We start from the raw sequence: 21,815 nt of genomic DNA, 5'->3' as shown, positions 1-21,815 counted from the left end.
AACTCATAGTTATTGTCCTTTGTTGTTTTTGTACTATGGAAATTTTCAAGGCTATATCTCAGATACAATACAATATTTCAACATGAAAATTCATGGGTGTAAATATATCAATGAGGAGAATTAATAAAACAATTACCCTACACTTAATTATTATTTATAAGTATACCTTAATATCCAATGATTTGCATCCATCCACAACACAATTTATTTTGCGGGGTATATGAATTCAACGAATATGCTGGTTCATTTTTAACTCACCTGAGAAGAAAATGCGGTGAGCTCTAGTAGTAGCTGGCCCAGCGGCGTGTCGTCTGTTGTCACTTGTGAGAGGTCACTCAGGCTTTTTCCGCCCTATGCCACGGGTCCGAAATTCGGCCCCATTCCCAATGCAAATCTGGTTGTTTTTTATTCAATTGAAAAACAAATTCCCAATTCCCCCCCCCCCCCCCCGCCCCCCCAATTTTTTTTTTTTTTTTTTTTTTTTTTAACCTTAAAATATATAAGAGTTAACCTGATCCGGTGTAGAAAATAGAAAGTATTGCATAATTAATTTATTTGTTGCCTTGAATTTGTTTTAAAAACTGTAAAATATGTTAATGATTATTTGAGACTTTGCTTATTTTCCTCAAAATCCTGCGCTTCGCGCAATTTTTTTCACCTAAAAAAACGCCAGGCCTTTTCCCCAAATTCAGATTAAAAAAACCTGCACTTATTACACATGTTCATAATATTTTGTAAAATTTTAATAATAAGTTATCAAAATAGTCGTTATTTACCAGTTAACGGCTTCTTTGAAATTTAAGAAACACTTTTTACATGCGATAATTTTTCCCAATTGAGCCAATTTTGTGATTATTTTTTTCCCAAAATGGGGGTTTTACGACGCGAAATTCCCAAAATTCCAGTGTGGCGTTTTCCCAAAATGGAGCGGAAAAAGCCTGTCACTTGTCAATTAGTTCCAAACCGCCAAGCATATTTTAACCAAATAGCACAGATTTAATAGTTGTTATGTTACACATCATCAATCGTCCTTTATTGTATTTTGTTCAAATCTAACTCGGCAACCACTTTATATACCTGCTTTGACCAGACTGTCAGAACGATCTCAGACCAGGAATCGGTTGACGATAGTCCGTGCTTACTGAGGTGGAAGAGCAAGTGCCCAGTCTGAAGGTAGAGAAATCTTCGGGAGTGGACAACTTCCCTTCTGAATTGATTAAGCACTGGTGAGAAGCCTTATGTGTAAATGACATTAAAGAAAGGAATTTTGATCTGTGGAGTGTTGCCAAAAGTATGGCATTTTGTCAGTTTTTTTTCCACTAAAGAATATATATTATAAAAAAATGTATTTTATTATTTCCACTTTTACTTCTTTGTGAATCTTTTCCTTACTTCATAGTTTAATTACATCAATGATCGTAAAGAACAGAATTTTGACAGCCACCCATTTGAGCTGAGTTATGGCCTTTGTTGTTTCCGGGCTGGATCCAGAGAGGACATAACTGGGGGGGCACACAATTTGTTCCATAAAACAAATGCGGGGAGGGGAGGGGAGGCGACAAGTAGTCAGTGTACAATGAACAGTCATATATTAATACGTTTACACCTAATATAGGTGATTTCAACATAAAGAAGTTAATATAAAAGGCTGTCTGTTAAATATGTATAATTTTTATTTAAAATTGTAATTGACATTCAACAGTACAACAAGTCACAAATACACTGTGGCTCCAAATGGTAGGGGGCAGGCAGCTAAATTTAACCACACTTGAGCTGGTAGGTGGACTCATTGTATGGGCTTAATTTATTGTACTATTAGTATAAAGAAATGTGTTAATAAATTTACGCTCAATCTGTTTGTTCCTTTATTTAAATATTTTAGAGTTAAACCAGTGATTTTTTTGCTCAAATTTACAGCCCAATTTCGGCTGCTTCCCAATCGCAAAAATACACGTTTTTTCCCCAAAATCTGACCATAATTCCCCAAAAAGCCCAACTTAAAAAAAAAAAAAAAAAAAAAAAATTTTTTTTTTTTTTTTTTTTTTAGAAAGAAGTCTCATATAACTTAATTATGATTTCTTAAATCTAGGTCTCAACTTTATTTTTTAAACATCTAACAAAATATATAACATGAATTTAGTCATTTTGGTTCATAAATCATTCTCAAACTTGCCACTTTTATTGATTAAACAAAATCCCAATTTGACCAGACTCCTTTTCTAGAAAACTCCCTGAACATGCACTTAAAAACAATATCGCTTCTGTTACTAATAATCCTATTTATAATGCTTAATTTTTCCCAATTTCATGGTGTATCGCGCTATTTTTCCCAATTTCACGGTTTATCGCGCTAATTTTCCCAATTCAAATGGCACAGGCTGTAACAAATTAAAGCAAACAAAATCACTGGTTAAACATATAACATACTGAATAAACTTAGCGCAATAAACGCATTATAATACATTTAAAAAAATAAATTCTTACCTTAGACTCGACAACTTTGGCTCAGAATCAGACTCTGTGTTTTTTGGATAGACCAAAAAATCAATCCAGTGTTGTTGCCTTTCGCTTCATTTTTATGAAGACAATGCCGTGATACGCTGTAATATCACATATCGTTACTATAAATAGTAACAAAATGACGTCGCGAGCGGGCCGTTATTCGTATCTAGCGGGCCAATATAAATTATATCAGCCCTAGGGCCGATTTTTCATATCAGAAAAGAATGGGATCGCGCGGCTAATACTGAACAATATGGCGTCCACATTCAGTCTTAGCCATAAAGAAGTAAAACATCATCTACTGGTTATTGTTCTACTCACCGAAGTTGTGTTATAATCATGTTTATTTTCGTAAAATTTAATTTGCTTCCATGACTAAGTAAATTCTGGACACATTTCTTCATCGCCATCCATATTTTCCATTTAAAAGGACTGGGTGTAAGCAGGCAATTCTTTGAGGATAGACATTCTTTGATTGACTGACAAAGGAAGGACGTATTCATCAAAGAAATTACCCTTTAAATTCAACATCGATTTCCTTCAAACAGTTAAAGAACCATTCACTGACGCTTATCTTAAATTAAGGCATAATCCATCAATTGTTCAACAAAACATCGCGTTATTCGAGTCGACATTTTAACGAAATCGAAAATGCAGTCTCACCAGTTTCATTCCAGTTTTATATCCCAACACTGTTATTCACATTTATAATATTATTTTAATCCATCGTAAACACACACACACTAATCGTTCGATGCTTAACAAAATATTTAACTGTTAAATAAAACACTCCAAGTCCAATTTGTTGTTGTCCTAAAATTCAGAGAGTCTAGGTAGTTTCGTCATTGAAATGACGTCACATGAGGTCCGTCATAAACTGCGTAATCAATTGAATGAAAATAAAAGTACGGAAAGCTGTTTCTGTATAAATGTTCGGGGAGGACCAAAATAGTATGATATGTGATATAAACTATAACACATGACAGAGCTGTGCCGGGCGTCTACAATCGGCCCTTGCCGAATAATGGCCCTTGGGCTGTTATGTCAGCAGCCGGCCGATTATAGACGTCCGGCCCAGCTCTGCCGTGTGTTATTGTCTTATTATATACCGCAATAAAAGTTTCCATATCTAATGTTCCCATGTTTATTACATCTGACAGTACAGTGTTCATTGGTATACTTGACATCAAAACAAGGTTCAAGATCATCCAGACGCTTATTTAGTGTACATGACAGACGCTTAATGTTACCCAGACGCTTAAAATATCTACCGAAAAGCGAGCATATCACACTAAAGAGACTTTTTCGACGGTGAAAATCGAGTCTTAACGTACAACAGGTGACCCCCTGTGGATAGTAGGTAGTAAGGTTGGAAGGGGCATGTCTTCTGTCATAAATCGGGTAAATCGTAACATCTGGCCAACTTTGTTTCACACAAAAAACACTTACACGAAAAAATAGAAGGCTTTAGCGGCTGGGGGGGGGGGGGCACGTGCCCCTCGTTTCCCCCCAGTAAATTCGTGCCTGTGTTTTTGCCATTTGTAGAATATAATAGTCGATCTGTGTGTGTCTAAACATGTACCATGGGGGCATCAGTGTCTGTGACACATTTCTAGTTTCTTTGGAAGAATATATTAATTTAAAAACATATGTTTTTAACTCAACTTTTCTTTAAATGCTGGCAAATTTCACTCAAAAGCCTAAGAAAGATCATATTTATGTGATCTTAAAGGGAGGCATTTTTTGTGCAATCAATTATTGCAAAATTATGTCTGTCATTTTTCATGTGTTGAGGTATATATATATATATGTGCGCTTCATAAAATTGTGACTGTTTGTAGTATTTTTCTTAAGTTTTAAGTATATTAAGAATATTTTTGTGTTTGGTTATAATTTTATTTGATTAAATTAAAATTATAATTTGACTGTGTCCAATCATGTGTCATGAGGGATCAGTGTCTGTGACATATCTAGTTCTGTATGATATGGACTGAAAGCAACACATACATATAAATATTTGTTCTCTTTTTTGTGTAAGAATTTTTTATTATACCCCCATTACCATTGGTAATTGTGGGTATATATATAGGAGTCACTTTGTCGGTCTTTCGATCGGTCTGTTGGTTTTTCGATCTGTCTGTCCCAAAACTTCATCCGATCTTCACCAAACTTGGTCACAAGTTATATCTAGATGATGTCTAGGTTATGTTTGAACATGGGTCATGTCGGGTCAAAAACTAGGTCACGGGGTCACTTAGTGTGTTTTAAACAGAAAGTTTAACTGAACCAAAACTTCGATATTTATCATTAGATTTTAAAATTATTTCGTACATTTGTTCACCATCATAGGACGGTGTGTCGTGTGAAAAAAGTACTTCAATATCTCCAAGGTCAAGGTCACACTTGGAGTTCAAAGGTCAAATGCTTTTCCGGGCCATAACTTTATAATTTATTGTGAGATTTTTAAATCATTTGGCAAATTGTTTCACCATCATTGGACAGTGTGTCGCGCGAAAGAATAACGTCCATATCTCCAAGGTCAAGGTCACACTTTGAGTTCAAAAATCAAAAATGGCCTTAAACGAGCTTGTCAAGGCAATAACTATGTCATTCATTGTGAGATTTTAAAATCATTTGGCACATTTGCTCACCATCAACGGATGGTATTTCGTGCTAAAGAATTACGTCAATATCTCCAAGGTCACACTTTGAGCTCAAAGGTCAAACATGGCCATAAATGAGCTTGTCCAGGCCATAAATTTGTCATTGATTGAGAGATTTAAAAATAATTCAACACATTTGTTCACCATCATTTCACGGTGTGTAATGCAAAAGAATTATGTCGATATCTCCAAGGTCAAGGTCACACTTTAAGTTTAAAGGTAAAAAATTGCAAATATTATCTTGTCCGGGCCAGAACTATGTCATTCATTGTGAGATTTTAAAATGACCCTGTACATTAATTTTGTTCACAGTCATTGGATGGCGTGTCATGTGAAAGAATTCAAGAGTTCAAAGATCAAAATGGCTTTAAATGATAATGGCATAATAATTCTTACAAATTGCCATAAATTAGATTCTCTTATTTTGTGAAGAAAGCATGCAAAATAGTCTGTGTCAATGCGGCACATGGGGGTATACATCACGTCTGTGACAAAGCTCTTGTTTTGTTTGCAGGTTTCAGTCTGGAGACCGACTTTTCTTTTACAACATTTATGCTTGAAATTGTTCAATCTATTAAAACACACCTTTAGTTGGAAATTTTGTTATTGCCTCTTTTAAAAAGCACTTTTGATATTTAAACATTCAGACTGGAGGAGGTTGTATGGTACATTGTTCTTTAGTGGTTCAATACAGAGTTGAGAATGCACACTCCAACCACTAGTTAATTACAATCAGTGTTCTCTGTAACAAGGACGATTTTAGGCTGGCAAGTCTATTCATAATGAAAAATTTTAAACTGAAACTGAAAGACACACTCAACTAAACATTGCTTCCATTGTGACTACTTACTTGGAAAAGTATTTTTAGTATTACTCATAATTGGTTAAAGAGGTTTGTTTTTAGAAGATTCAATTCGTACTCTTATTATGCAATTTTAAAAGAGCTCCACATGATACTTTTGCAAATTATTTGTAAATAACAGACATGTTAATATTTTAACATAGAATATATCAATGTGCTATGTTTCTCCTAGACCATCTATGACAGTATAGTACTTGCATATTACTGCATATCATTTTTGTATCATTTATTTCAATGGTTTTCAAACCTTGATTATGTAACTAGCAATAATTTTCCTTTAATGCCTTATACAAATGTCTTGAGCAAACGTTTTGGTTCAAATTGTAGTCTTAAGAGAATTTTAACAAGTTTAAAATTCCACTGCAATTTATATTATGTTTTTTAACTTTGCTTTAATTAATTATCATTCTACCACCACCCGCTACCTATTTTTGTAGACAGAGTATGAAATTAAAGGGTGTTTTGCAATCAATCATGTGGTTACACTGCAATAAATCCTGGAGATAGTCTGCAATCAAAACCGTGAAAAAGTTGTAGGGCTTTTTTTCTTCTTTGAGTGTGGTCTTGGTCAGCCATCTCATAATTTTGATGCAAGCATTTTACAATTAAAATATATCAGCGCCCTCACACTACTTCGGGTGAAGGGGTCCGCAGCCCTTAGGAGGGGGAATTTTTTGTACTTTATAACAAGAAACAAGAACTGTGTTTAACTGTTATAAACATATATTTCTATATATTATTTGACTGTCTATAGGAAACAAAGGTGGACTTTTACTCAATCTACCGGTATATAACAGTAATCTTATTTAAAAGTCCACCATTATGTCATTTTGTGTCCTGTTGCATGCAAAGTTTGTCTTCAACTTGTATCCACACTGCAATTCCAATATGATATATTCGTGATATATCCGGTGCGCATTAAAAATTGTCAGGTTATTCATACATGTTTTTGTATGCATTAGCATAGTTTGGCAATCTCGAAACAGGCTTTTTACCTACCTTATTGAAGTATGTGTTATATCCATATATTGTTCATTGGTTTAACACAAAACATTATTTCATGTAAGTATTTTTAAATGCGTATAAGTAGTCCCCTACCGGTTTCACCGGAGGGGACTTAAGGTTTTCGCTCTCTGCATATGTGAGTCTGTGAGTCTGTCACACTTTTCTGGATCCTGTGATAACTTTAAAAGTTCTTAATATTTTTTCATGAAACTTGGAATATGGATAGATGGCAATATGGACATTATGCACGTCATTTCATTTTGTTCTTACGTCTTAAATTATGGTTGCTATGGCAACAAATAAAAAAAAAATTAATCTGAAAATGTTGGAATTTCTGACAATGGTGGAGCCGGTAGGGGACTTATATTGCTTGACAATAGTCTTGTTAAATTTGTAATCCAAAAACAATTGTTTTATTGTTCAAGAAAGTAGACCCATGTACAAAATGACGTCATTTTCCTCTTGGAAAGCATGGGCTTTATTATTAGTGCATCTGGACAAACTGAGGGATCTTTACCTCTAAATTAAAAGCAAGTTATTTACACTGTATCATACGCGCAAAGATTGTTGAGATAGGTCAGTATTGACTTGTGACATTTACAGTTATAATTGTATACACCTTCATGTGTGGTGTTTTCGGCAGTTCAAGCAAATTCAAGAGAGAAGGGTAACACCCTAAATGACCTGTGATGTTTGGCAAGTGGAGTTATTGTTTATTGCAGTACACAATTGTTAAAGTGATGTACAATGAAAGCGAACAATTTGGTCAAAACTGGATTATGAATGTGCTCATCAGATTTTTGGGAGCCATAGCCGATCCACGATATATTGGAAAACGCGATATAACGGACTGTGATATATTGGAGTCAATTTTCAACTATATTAAATCAGTGATTTGTTTTTTTCATTTTCATACGGGGAAAAAAAGCAGTCATGGGGTGAAAAAAAATACTTTTCAGGTGGGGGACTGCCGCCGAAATTCGGCGGCAGATTTGATAGATTGAGGGCCCTGTATATCCACAGTATTTTACAAAAACAGAGTTTTTAAACTGTTTGACATAAACTTGTTAAGCTCAACACTGTCAAAAACAAAAACTTCACATTCAAAAGTACAATATGTGTTTCTGTATTTTGTTTGTATTTCTGATTTTGCAAACTGTGTTTCCTACTCAGGTAACGGGCTATACTTGTTTAAATGCCAAAGGCGGAGTGATATAGCTTTGTCATTGTCCCTGTGTCAGTCTATCAGTCCGCCTATCAGTCTGTCCATCCGTCTGTCTGTTACTAACGTTTTAGGGCTGTATATCAGACACTATATAAGTGTTCAATACGAAACTTCATAGGTGTATAGATATAAATGAGGAAAAGGCGGGGGATATCCATTCAACAAATGTGCTTGTTGTTAAGGAATTACAAGTTTGTAACTGGTGAAACCAGTGTTGTAACATAAGCACTGCTTATAAACCACACCATTGCATTAGACCATAAGAAAATTTTAAAGTAAAACTTGAGATCCTTTGTTAAAAAATGTCAGTCTAGATTCACTCTAAAGAAATCACAGTAAGATTAAAACATGCACTTTTACAACGGGAATATCTTGAATAAGAAAGATCATGTGACGAAAGTGAAAACACGTGAGTAATGTAGCGAGACAAATGCAGCAATCTGGAGTTGATTTTGTATTAATATCCATTTATATGTGTAAATATTGTTTGAATCATTTCTTTTCAAATTGATTAAATTGCATTTTCATGAAATGCATTAACATTTCAGACATTGTAAGTATTTATGATTTGTAGGGAATCCTGCGGGTATGTGACATGGAACAAGTGTTATTGACAAAGGGTTTAAACTTGGAAACAATAGTATAATGGCTCACAATTTTCACAAGATAACTAAATTCAGAATATGTATTACTAATGTGTCAAACCAAACAATTGACATAACATAGACAACATTTTAGTGTTTGTCAAAAGTATTGACTATGGATCATTGACAATACAGTTAACCTGTCATAATGATGTTGCTCATATGATATATGATTTTATTTTTTGAAAGCAACAGTGCCCAGCCAATGAAAGTATGATAATATTGTACTATATCTGTGCATAGAAAGATAATTTTACAATTTCTATGTACCTATTGTTTGTAACATTTTGAGGAGATCATTGTGACTAAATTTTTCACAATTTTGATATATAATGTTGGGACTTTGTTCATGATCTTGCATAAATAAATGTGTTTTCATGTCAACAACACACCCAAATTGCAACAAAAATTGTCCAAGATGACAGAAGCCAAATGCAGATTGACGACGAACATGACGAAGCTACAAGTCCTATGATACTTGAGACTGTTGATGACAAAGTCTATGCACCGAGGACTAGTGCTCATGAAACACTGGAAACAGTGGGACAAGTTGAAGATGGTGTAGGCAAATTCATTAAAATACCATTCTTCAAATCAATACTGGGATTTGTTCAGATTATCAAACAAGGAAGTGTTAAGTCTTTACATTCATTTAAACCTATTTAAGCCTATAAAGACCTAATAATATGCGTACCAGCCTTGTAAGATGTTCAGTGTCTTATGACAGTACTGATATTCATTTATCGGGTCAATGTAACCGACCAAGATGTACACATTGCAATAATATAAACATATGTTCAAGTTTCAATAGTAGTGTTACTGGTTTATCGTATGATTTACGCTTTGATGTTGATTGTACTTCGCGCAATGTTATATATCTTATTACATGTAAAAGTTGTAATAAACAATACGTTGGACAAACTAATTGAATAATGTTTTAGTTCTGTTTTAACTTTGCCAGCTTTGAAATTTTGTTTTGTGTTTTGCAATATGATGTTTTTAACACTTACATTTTCTCCTGTTTTTAGTTCTTCCGTATCTGTGCTTTGTTGTTGTTTTTGCCTGGAAAATACTTCCTCATCGGCTTCTTCTGGCTCTGGGGGTAGTAGCCGGTGGGATTGTTGTGTTCCCACCGGTTCCTCTGGCCTAAAAAACCCTTTTTTCCCTTTTGCCGGAAGTTTTGACCTACTGTCGGCCGCATGTTGGATGTTTGTGTCTGTGCCACGACAATCTTCGTGTTGTCAACGGCCTTGATGTTGTCTGACAGTTTATCCCCAAACAGTTTGTCTGCTGATTTTTCCAATTTGGCCAAGTGTTTGTATTTTGGGGCCATTTCTCTTTTTATCTTTTCTCGTCTGACCTCCACGTTCTTGGATATGCCATTCGTTATCAACTTGAATGCATCGGAAAGGTATGCCTTCAGCTTATTGTCGTTTGATGTCTGCAGATGATCCAGGGCCTTGATGATGGGTACAGCCGTCGACGCCAAAGTGTTGTGCATTTTTTGCAAAATGAAGTCATTGTTTCTAGTTGATGCACGTAGTTGTCGCCATAGAAATTCATCAACTTGAGGAATTTTGAGGTTTGGTATGTTTTTCGGTCTTTTGTTTCGTTCTTTGATTTCTTTGATTTTCTTTTCATCTGCATTACATTGAAGCGCTTTCTGCGATATGGACGCAATTTTCTCTGATACTTCTTCGCCTACGTCTTCATTTTCAGCTACGAAGTCATTTAAGTCTTGCCAGAAATCGTCTTCTTCAGCTTCTGGTTTTTTATTTGACAGGAATTCTTCCAATTCATCGTCAAATTCGTCATCGTCATCGGACGAGTCCATTTCTTCTGGTTCGTCGGATTGATCCTTTTTTGAGGAAGGTCCTTGGTCATCAGAATCTTGATCTGGCGTTCTTTTCCGCTTCAATTCATTGATATCCGTTCTTAAGCTTGCAATGCTCGCCGACATGTCCTTGACACTGGTAGCAATTGACGCGAATTTGCCCATATTTGCTTCAAGTTCGGCCAATATGGCATCACCCCGCGACTTTGAAGTGGACTCGCCCGTTTGCTCTGGGGCACCTGGAGGGTTTCCGTTCTCCATCGCATCAGTCTAAAGTAAATAATAAGAATGGTTCTTATGGTCTTGCATTTTGCAATTGTTGATTTTCAACAATAAGTGTGTGTATTTCGTAAATGCAGTATTATAAGTGCCATAAACGTGACCAGGTCTTAGAATCTTGTAATTGATTTTAGATCAATATGTAGCCGAAACTATAAATAGCTTATAAGTTCCCGACTGCGCATTTGGATGACGCAAGTGCCTGTTCTAAATTTAGAATTATCGAGCATATGTAAAATACGTATTGATCGAACGGGAAGTAACTCGATAATTTCCTGTGTCGCGTTGAGCGTAAGTAAAACACTTACTACTCTTTAAATGTGATTGCATGAATGGCGGACACAACATTTTGTTGATGAAATTGTCCGTTAATACTGCCGATTTTGGCAAATGTACGATATGAAACTGAATGTAAAGAAATTACTGTTGGCACTTATATTGCATATTCAGTTAAGACGTTGAAATTGAACAATGTTGTGATTTGCATTTTGCGTTATCACGAACAATAAATAATGGCGACGCCATTGTTGGTTAGGTCAGTCGTTTTTATTGCCTTTGGCGAGCACAGATTTTCTGTGAATGAGAAACTCAGTATACTGAGAACGACATGACCATATGGAAAGAAATTTAACACGTGTGATTTTTTCAATAATATAATCAAGGAATAACGGATTACTTACATTGAAATCTGGCATTGTTCCCAACAATGACCAGTGTCCGGAATGGACTTTTACATGTCTTACGCTATTTTGCGGAAGACATGGATAACTACTAACATGATCTGAAAAAGATGTCATTAAACATACAAGTAAGAATATTATAATAATTACCAGTTAATTTCCTTGCACTAGATATCCTGTACGCTTAAGATTAATCAGATTTAATTTCTTATTGATTTTTGCTGCTTTCCAAGCTGCTGATAAGCCTCGTTCTGCTATTCCTTGCTGCGGTGGCTGCGTCATCTCTCGTGAGGGGCTCTTTGGGGGATATGCAGGAGATAAAATCAGAATGTTTCCCGCAGAATGAATAGCCATAGATTTGATATCAGAAATTGTTCAATAAATCCTATTTCACATGTTGCTACACATTTTGGATCTACTGACAATGATTGCACTTTATCAGATTTCTCCTTTGTACCTATTGATGTTGTTCAAAACAATCTGGACCGTTTATGTAAAGAAACATATTGGATACACAAATTAAAAACTATGATTCCTAACGGTCTAAATAATAAACTGCTGTATGACATGTAGAACATAAACATAATTTACATATACATTTGATGTTTTTCTATTACAATGTTTTTTAGCTCATCTATTTTTTGAATTTTTTTTATTAGCTAATCTATTTTTTGAAAAAAAATTATGAGCTATTGTCATCACCTTGGCGTCGGCGTCTGCGTTGGCGTTGGCATCGGCGTCCGGTTAAGTTTTGCATTTAGGTCCACTTTTCTCAGAAAGTATCAATGCAATTGCATTCAAACTTGGTACACTTACTTACTATCATGAGGGGACTGGGCAGGCAAAGTTAGATAACTCTGGCGTGCATTTTGACAGAATTATGTGCCCTTTTTATACTTAGAAAATTGAAAATTTTGGTTAAGTTTTGCGTTTAGGTCCACTTTTCTCAGAAAGTATCAATGCTATTGCATTCAAACTTGGTACACTTACTTACTATCATAAGGGGACTGGGCAGGCAAAGTTAGATAACTCTGGCGTGCATTTTGACAGAATTATGTGCCCTTTTTATACTTAGAAAATTGAAAATTTTGGTTAAGTTTTGTGTTTAGGTCCATTTTATTCCTTAAGTATCAAAGCTATTGCTTTCATACTTGCAACACTTACTAACTATCATAAGGGGACTGTGCAGGCAAAGTAATGTAACTCTGACTGGCATTTTGACAGAATTATGTGCCCTTTTTATACTTAGAAAATTGAAAATTTGGTTAAGTTTTTTGTTTCGGTCCACTTTATTCCTACAGCATCAAAGCTATTGCTTTCATACTTGAAACACTTATTAACTATCATAAGTTGACGGTGCACACAAAGTTATGTAACTCTGACTGGCATTTGGACGGAATTATGGGCCCTTTATACTTAGAAAATTGAAAATTTGGTGAAGTTTTGTGCTTTGGTCGACTTTACCCCTAAAGTATCATAGATATTGCTTTCATACTTGGAACACTCGCAAACTATCATAAGGGTACAGTAAAAGGACAAGTTGCATAACTCTGGTTGTCATTTTTACGGAATTATGGCCCTTTTTTGACTTAGTAACTTTGAATATATGGTTAAATTCTGTGTTTCAATCCACTTTACTTAAGTATCAAGGCTATTGCTTTCAAACTTCAAATACTTTCATGCTATCATGAGGTTACTGTACCTGGCAAGTTGAATTTTACCTTGACCTTTGAATGACCTTGACTCTCAAGATCAAATTATTAAATTTTGCTAAAATTGCCATAACTTCTTTACTTATGATTAGATTTGATTGATACTTTGACAAAACTACTCTTACCTGACATACGACAATAGACTCCACCCAAACCATCCCCCGTGCCCTCCCCCCACCCTCCCCCCCCTATTTTTTTTTTTTTTTTTAAGATCATCTCACAAATGACCACCACACCCTCACACTACAACCCCCCCCCCACCCCCCCCCCAATTTTTTTTTTTGAAACAGTTAAAAAACACAAATATTTATTTTTATTATTTTATGTTTGAAATACCGTCCAACCATGGCACCCAAGAATCCACCCCCCCTCCCCCCCACCCGAATCCCACCCCCCCTCAATTTTTTTTATTTTTTTTTCAAGATCATCTCACAAATTACCACCACACACTCACACTATACACCCCACCCCCCAAATTTAAAATATTTTTTGAAACGGTTAAAAAACACAAATATTTATTTTTATTATATTATCATCGCACCCAAGAATCCCCCCCCCACTCCCCCCCCCCCTCGAATTTTTTTTTGTTTCGTTTTTTTTCTCGCATTTTGGGGAAGATAATGTAATAAATTCCACACCCCCACACTATACACCCCTCTTCACTCCACCCCTCTCTCATTTGTGATTGAAAATGAGAGTCCCTTCTGACACCTTTTAAAAGAAAATAGATGAGCAGTCTGCTCTTGTTATAAATTATATTTTTACTAATAGACTGTTGTATCATCACTGATCCATCTTTGTATTATGAATTATGTAATATTATGTACTATATATTTTTCCGCCAAAAGATGTTACGTTATTGTATGACGTTGACGTCACTTCCTTTGTATTTGTTTATATTAATGTTCTACTGATGAAGGCTATGGCCGAAACATGTTTAGCACCTAAGACATTTTAACAAATAGTGACGTGTTTGTACGATTTATTTAATTTTATTCTTTAATTGGTACAATTCCTTACTTGATTTTCCCAATTGGAAGATTTCGCGACTAGTTTTTTTCCAATTTGATGATTTCACGACGCGAAAAATTCCCAATGGCATGTGTACAGGGCCCGTTCCCAATTGGGTGAAAAAAATCACTAAAAGTAGATCACAGTTACAGTACAGATCTAGTAAAGCAAACTCTGACATACAAATAAGGCCAAATAAAGCATATTCCAAGCGAATTCATGCACATAATTTCACTATAGAAATAAAACTGTTTATCTGAAAAATATTTAAGTCTCGGTAAAATTTGGGTCAACGGATATAAAAAAAACTGGTCAACAGGTTAAAGGTTACGCAAAAATTGTTGAAACTGTAGAAGCTACCCTTATGATTCATTGGTCCGAATTTGTATCATCGCAATATTACAAAAACTGTCAATTCTAAGTTAAGTGTATTAAAAACTTAGGTTACCATTTAAATGGAAAAACTTATAGACACTATAAATGCTATATTTTGTTTGAGTCAAATGAAACTAATGGACTGAATGGTTAAGGGTCACATGGTTTATGTAGATTTTATAAATCAGTGTTTTTTTTCAATTTTGGGGGAAGTGGGTCGGGTCCCCTGAGGGGAGGAAAATTCACGCGTAAAAGGGGAAAAGGGGGAAATTTCTATGCTTAGCTAGTAACAGTACAAAATCAAGTTTTAACACTATAATTTACCATACAGAGGGAGAAAAACATAATTCAAACTCTTTTATTCATAAACATGTTATGTTCATGTTCAAAGTTTAACATTTCTGGGCTTTTCAGCGAATTTATCAATTATTCTGGTGACCTCCTCTTCACCAAGTCTCTCTGTGTGCAGACAAAGTCTGATCAGGGACTTCAGCGTAGCTTCCCCAAGCCTGTTTCTCTGTGGCGTGCAAAGCAGGTTGAGCAAACTAAACAGTCTTTCAACACTCTCTTAAGCGGACATTTCTGGTGTTTCACTGCCGGCATTTGAAGAAGACTGACTTTTAAGTTGTACTTGTTTGAAAAGAATATCAATTTATTTTTAAGTTAAAACAGATTTGTCAATTTTTTTACGATAGCTTTTGTTGTTGCGACATGTTGGAATACGTATGGTTTGCGGTAGATGTCGTAAAGCGAAAGTCGTGATAGTGAACTACGTACGGTTTGCGGTAAAGGCTAAAATAAAGTAAACACGTGGATGCAGTTCAGGAAAATTGTAGTAAATTCGTAACGAAAGACGTATTTAAATGAGGTATTGATTAGAATTGAATAACACTTCTGAGAGGGGAATTTTAAAATTTTGGGGGGAAAAATGTATACTCCAAAGATGGGGGAATGGGGCAGAATAACGCCGAATATTTCATAAAAAAACAACACTGTAAATATTAACATACTATGCAACATCATTGCCCCTAACATGCAAAGCCAATCGGTTTATTATTTTTTATGTTAACTAACATCCTTAATGTTAGTTATGATCCTGAAGTCTAGATTACATTTCGCACTCCATGAACCACATCCTTTTAAACACTTAGACCAAAACTACTTATAACTTGTTATACTCTGAACGGGCTTGTCACTTAGGTTTCGCAAATTTATTTATAATGTTGTAAATGCAAAGTGATTCTCTGCAACAGCGGTTTAAATTTGAATGAAGTTGTATAAGCTGGTCACAAAAAGAGGTTGACATAATTTGTATAACAAAATGACTGTTAAATATTCTTTGCTTTAGTATATTCATTTCATCTTGTATTTTGGTCCTCTAAAAATAGTTTTAGCAAATGTGGTTATTTGCCTGTCAGCTAACCAACTGAAGGGATCGACTTATTTTTCGTGGGAATGCTACGAGTTAGCTATGTCGTGGGAACGGCTTACTTAGTACAGGGAAAAAATTGAGATAGAAAACAGAGGAGTGCAAAACTAAATAAAAGAGGAGTGCAGTATATTGTTTAATGCAATCCTCCTTTATTTAATGCACTGCTCTTTTTTCATTGCATCACTCATGTTTTTAGTTAAGCATCCCTCTTTTTTCTCGCGTTCTCTTTACTTAGTTAGTCATTTCCACGACATAGCCTACTCATTCCATCGAGGTATTATGTCGTGGGAACGAGATAAAAAAAGAGGATTGCATTTAAAACAAAAGAGGAGTAAATGTCACCTCTATGGCTATGTACATCAGAGATCTAGATAATATATTTTTTAAACCTCAATCAAGTGTCTTAATATCATGCCATTTGAAATAAAAGAGATCCCAGTGGACACAGTTTTATATACCATTAATTGACGCAATATATTTAAAATGTGCTGAAATCATTATGTTATTGATAGTATACTTCAACATTTTTGACGATGCTGGAACAGCATCGTCCAAGGTATGATAACCATCAAAAAAAATTTCACAATGGCGACCTATGTAAAGGACCGAGCCAGTTATTGAGATAACTGCATTTTTCAGTAACTTCTCTTTTGCATTCGCCACTGCGTAGGAGATTGCTCGTCATTGATAACATTCTCCTAGCAGAGTTGTCGTTTGTGTTTCAACATTCAACAATGGCAGCCCCCATGAGAGTCTCAATTCAAAACTTTCTTACTGCATAAATTGGCTTGTTTCACTATTTAGAAGCTGTCATTTAGGATATATGAATTATTTATTCACTAAATCTCCGCTTATGACAACAATAGTTGGAATTCGAAGGATATATACTCGATGTGAATGAAGGACTTTCTGGATCGTTACAGCTTGACACATCAAAACTGGCATACTGGTATTTTTAGTTATCAATATAAGTCACATTGTGCTTTATAAATTGTATTCAAACATTTTGCGACTTATTGAATGACTATGATACCCGATATCAACATTTCATCGGGGATTTGCAGATCACCAAGCTGTCCTGAAATTCAACATTGATTTCAAACTCTTTACTGGTTTGTACTCTTTCTTAGTGTAAGTACTTTTTATCATTTTCAAGTTAAATGTACTGTGTCACAGTAAAAGAGACATTAAGGCGATTGTGGCCAGTTTGGATCTAGATCAGCCTGCAGTCGCTTGAAATCTGTTTGCTTAAAAGAGTTTTTCTGACAATAACAAATAATTTAATTGGATACTGATTTGACTGCGCTTTTCCTGTGACCTGGCTCAAATAATAGAATTAATCATTAATCAAATTATTTATTTCGAACATTAATCAATTGTTTTTCTTGTCCATCAGGATCAATGACTCCAGCACTTTCCTGTTGAGAATTGAATACTGCTAAAGGCGATGCTAGGGAGCGTGAGAGATGTTGCACCTTCCAGTATCGCTCGAATGTTCATTGTCGGCTCGGGTACTACGTACATGTACCCCGGGTACTCTTAAGTATACTTACATGTATCCCGGGTACGGTAAATATACTAAAATGTACCCGAGAAATTTCACCCTGAATCAGTCGTTGTCGACTATTTTGTTGTAATAATTATATATACACATTTATGTCAATTTTCTGTAGAATGGCCTCTATATTATCGGAACATATACTCAAAAAGCATGTTGATGCAGTGTTTTTTGAAGAGAAGTGTGTTTAAGATAATCGGTTGCGCGTTTTACGACATCGGATTTTGGGCGCGAATACAACTCGGGTACAGTCTTATATGAACCGAGTACAATAACGTTTATTTACCGTACCTGGGGTACAAGTAGGTATACTTAGAGTACCCAGGGTACATGTAAGTATACTTAAGCGTACCCGGGGTACATGTAAGTAGTACCAGAGCCAACAATGACCAATCAAGCTCCATTATCCCTCATTAACCGACTCAAAAAACCGAGTCGGCAATATTTGACTTAATTTTTGGTTTGGTTGCTCTCGAGGGATCGAAAATTTTAGAATCTTCCTAAAAGCCCTACGGGTTTGATCCCCAGAAGCGACATTGAAAACTAGCATACTTTGTTATCTAAAAGGCTGCTAAACCTGATATACAATGATAATGTGAATTTTCTCTCACATGATGTTCATCAGTCATATTATATAAAAACTTACAGCAGTAGTAAACAACTGGACAATAATTAATGAACGCATCTTTCATTTGTCTTTGACACTTTGATTTTAACATGGCCTAGATTTAAATATGTGACTGGACTTTACCAGCACTCTTGCAACAGAGCTAAAGTTTAAATGTACCATTGAAGATCACCTAAATCCAGATTTGCTATTATAGACGTGTGGAAAGTTTTAAGGGTGTGACAAGTAAGCAAAAATTGGTCATTACCCAGAGGCCACAACTGATCTATGACTGTATTAAAACAAGAAAAATCTGATTTAGATTTCCTTAGATAGTTCAATAAAAACTAAGTTCATAAGCCTGGTAACAGTTTAACGGTAATGCTGCCAATGTGTCACACCAGGGCCTTGAATTTGAAATCTAGGACATGCATGGTCATTTCTTCATGAAATCAGGACACAAAATTGTATTTTAAGTCCTTAATTGACCTGGCTATAGTTCTCAGATTATTATAAGCTCAATCAGTATATTTATATCATTATTTATGCTTTGTGTATTGTAAACATATACACAATCATGCAGTTACATGATAGCAATAAATAATATCAAAGCTACCTATACTATAAAGGTCATTGACAAAGCCTATGGTCAAAATGTGAACACATTGAGTGTAATCGCCCTCTCGTGCCAGCAAAAAGAACACTTTGACATGTTGTCATTTTTGACAGTTCTACTTTCACTTTCATTTTGTGATATCAAACTATTAACAATTATGTGGCTGAGAAAAATATCGCCATTGCTTTTTATGCCCCCGGTAGGGTGGCCTATATCAGTTGAACTGTCAGTCAGTCAGTGTGTCAGTCTGTCCGTCCGTCCGAAAACTTTAATGGCCGTAACTTATTTAATATTGAACATAGCAACTTGATAATTGGCATACATGTGCATCTCATGGAGCTGCACATTTTCAGTTGTGAAAGGTGAAGGTGAAGGTCATCCTTCAAGGTCAAATGTCAAATATAAAGCGTCTGTCTGTCTGTCCGAAAACTGTAACATTGGCCATATCTTTTTCAAAATTGGCCTGCATGCGTATCTCATAAAGCTGCACATATTGATTGGTGAAAGGTCAAGGTCATCCTTCAAGGTCAAGGTCAAAGGTCAAATTTTGCAATATTGAAGATAGCAACTCCATATTCGGCATGCATGTGTATGTCATGGAGCTGCACATTTTGAGTGGTGAAAGGTCAAGGTCATCCTTCAAGGTCAAAGGTAAAATATATGGCTTCAAAGCTGCGCAGCAGGGGGCATTGTGTTTCACAAACACAGCTCTTGTTTAATTTTTTTTTGCACATTTCTTCAAAAAACTTACATCAATACACGATTTTCTTCGTTAATTCAATAATTCCTGACAGACTTGTGTACATATTTCGCTTACATTTTGACGCGCGTCGGTAGGACCGCATTACCGCTTCCGAAATGTGTATTCATACTATTGCCTTCGAGGAACTTATCTGATGTTTGACGGAAAGGGCCGAAAATGTGCGAGTGTGGGTCAAGTTCCCCACAGGTACTACTTTCCCGTTCCCCCAATTTTTTTTCCGTACCTAAAATTTTTCGTACCCATTTTTTTTTCGTACCCAATTTTTTTTTCGTACCCAATTTTTTGTTCGTACCCAAATTTTTTTCGGTCTCAATTTTTTGGTTCCCAAATATTTTTTCGTACCCAAATTTGTTTTCATACCCAAATTTTTTTCGCAAAATTTTTGCACCAAATTTTTTTTTCGTACCAACATACACAATTGTGGTGATTGTGGTGATGTAGATAAACTTAACTTGATGCTTTTATATCCACCCTCTCAAAAGCATCGTCACACCAGTACTGTCAGTACTTTGATTTTATCAGGTATAATACTAGAAAAATGAACTTGTTCTGTAATTATATTTTCGCTAGGTTATGTTTTTGTTATGTTCGTGGTGTTGCTAACCCTTTCCCACTAAGAAGCAAAGTGGAAATGGCTTTTGCAACCATCATACAACCTGAACATCCTGCGAGTAACTCGCAGGCTCTTCAGGTTTTATGCTGTTTGCTGCTTATCAGTGGCTCATGGTTGGAAATGAATCCTTTAAAACTTAAAACTAGTAAGAAATGTATTGTATTTAATTTAACTTTCAAATGGACTTCAAATGAGTCAATTTGAATGCGTATCTAAGTGGTAAAGGGTTAAACTACATTCGGCAGCAATCATCTATACACAACATGTAGTACCTTTTAACGTAATATATTATTTGATAAAATTCTAATTTGCTGACTGACATGGAAATTACATGTACTTATTTTAATATTTTCATCAATAGTAACTTTGCATAAAACAGGGATACTACATTATGAAGTTAACATTGACTTATCAATGCCAATTTGAAGTTTAAAACACCGAAATTGTAAAATATATAGAAGCTTTTAGTTGAATTTGCTATGATAACATTACAATTGTAAGAATTTAATATTCATCCTCTACATATACACCATCTACGTACTGCAGCAGGAAGATTTTAATACTTAGTCATGTCAGCACACTTTAACCGCTGCTTCAAAACCATTAGTGTTCTTCTTAACAAGGAAGATTATTGACAGCTGGTCTGTTGATAGTGAGAAGTGTTCAATCCTAACTAAGTGATGTTGGAAACATATAGACTTAGAACAATACCCTCTTTGTGAGTATGCACTTGACAAAGTATTTTGCTTTTATCAAATAAAAACCCCTGTTTAGTCAACAAGTTTCTTTTCAGAAGATTAAATGTGTACACTTTTGATTGTATTATTATAGTGAAACAGTCTATTTACTAATATGTTGAATAAAAACCCTGTTCACAGTGCTCTGTTAATTCATACACATATGCACCTATAGCTTAATATGTTCTTCTTAGCTAACACTAACACAATGTGTTGACTGTGAGCTTTTGTGATGACATTTTGCCCATTGTTAAACATGCATTGTCCGTTGTCAAAATTGTACAAGGTTAACACATTAGAGATTATTTTTGGTTCCAATATTCATGAAAAAATTTCAGAACATTGGTTTAAATAATAAATTGGTCCATTACAAAACTTCGTCCAAAAACTATATTGCTAGGTCAAATTAAATGAGAAGTTTCTGAACATTCTAGCAGTAACATTTTTACCAAATTCTCATGAAACATGCTCAGAACCCTTTTTCTAATGGTATAGCTGCTGAGTTTGAAAACGGTTCAGGTCTACTGAAAAATATTGGTGCTATTGGGCTAAGACGTTTTCTTTATGTGGATGTTATGAAGCTTTGTGAACAACTTAGAAGCCTTTTTTCCAAATCATCATAACGCATCATAACACATATCAAAACAGTTATTATCATGATATTTTAGCTGAATTCAACAGAGTTTCTGTCCATTCC

The 21,815-nt window shown here is 35.2% G+C and overlaps 3 protein-coding genes across 12 annotated transcripts in view; 2 read left to right on the top strand and 1 right to left on the bottom strand.

Moving 5' to 3' along the window:
* The window catches only part of LOC127863704 (uncharacterized), a 259,681-nt gene that overhangs the window by 187,092 nt on the left and 50,774 nt on the right, over positions 1-21,815 (top strand). The gene's annotated exons all lie outside the window — the stretch shown is intronic.
* The window catches only part of LOC127864727 (uncharacterized), a 146,509-nt gene that overhangs the window by 91,969 nt on the left and 32,725 nt on the right, over positions 1-21,815 (top strand). The window lies entirely within an intron of this gene.
* Positions 9,839-12,012, bottom strand: LOC127863839 (uncharacterized). The gene is made up of 2 exons (XM_052403514.1): positions 11,845-12,012; positions 9,839-11,005 (listed from the first exon to the last, which is right to left on the bottom strand). Exon 2 carries the CDS (start codon positions 10,994-10,996, stop codon positions 9,926-9,928), a length of 1,071 nt encoding a protein of 356 aa, XP_052259474.1. The 5' UTR covers positions 10,997-11,005; positions 11,845-12,012; the 3' UTR covers positions 9,839-9,925.

Source organism: Dreissena polymorpha, chromosome 1, assembly GCF_020536995.1.
Source record: "Dreissena polymorpha isolate Duluth1 chromosome 1, UMN_Dpol_1.0, whole genome shotgun sequence".
Classification (NCBI taxonomy): domain Eukaryota; kingdom Metazoa; phylum Mollusca; class Bivalvia; order Myida; family Dreissenidae; genus Dreissena; species Dreissena polymorpha.
Note: the sequence above shows the minus strand (reverse complement) of the source record. Positions and strands in the feature narration are given on the sequence as shown.

What these genes read in the sequence shown, in the direction of transcription:
- LOC127863839 (XM_052403514.1), bottom strand. Translation starts at nt 10,996, where the DNA reads ATGGAGAACGGAAACCCTCCAGGTGCCCCAGAGCAAACGGGCGAGTCC.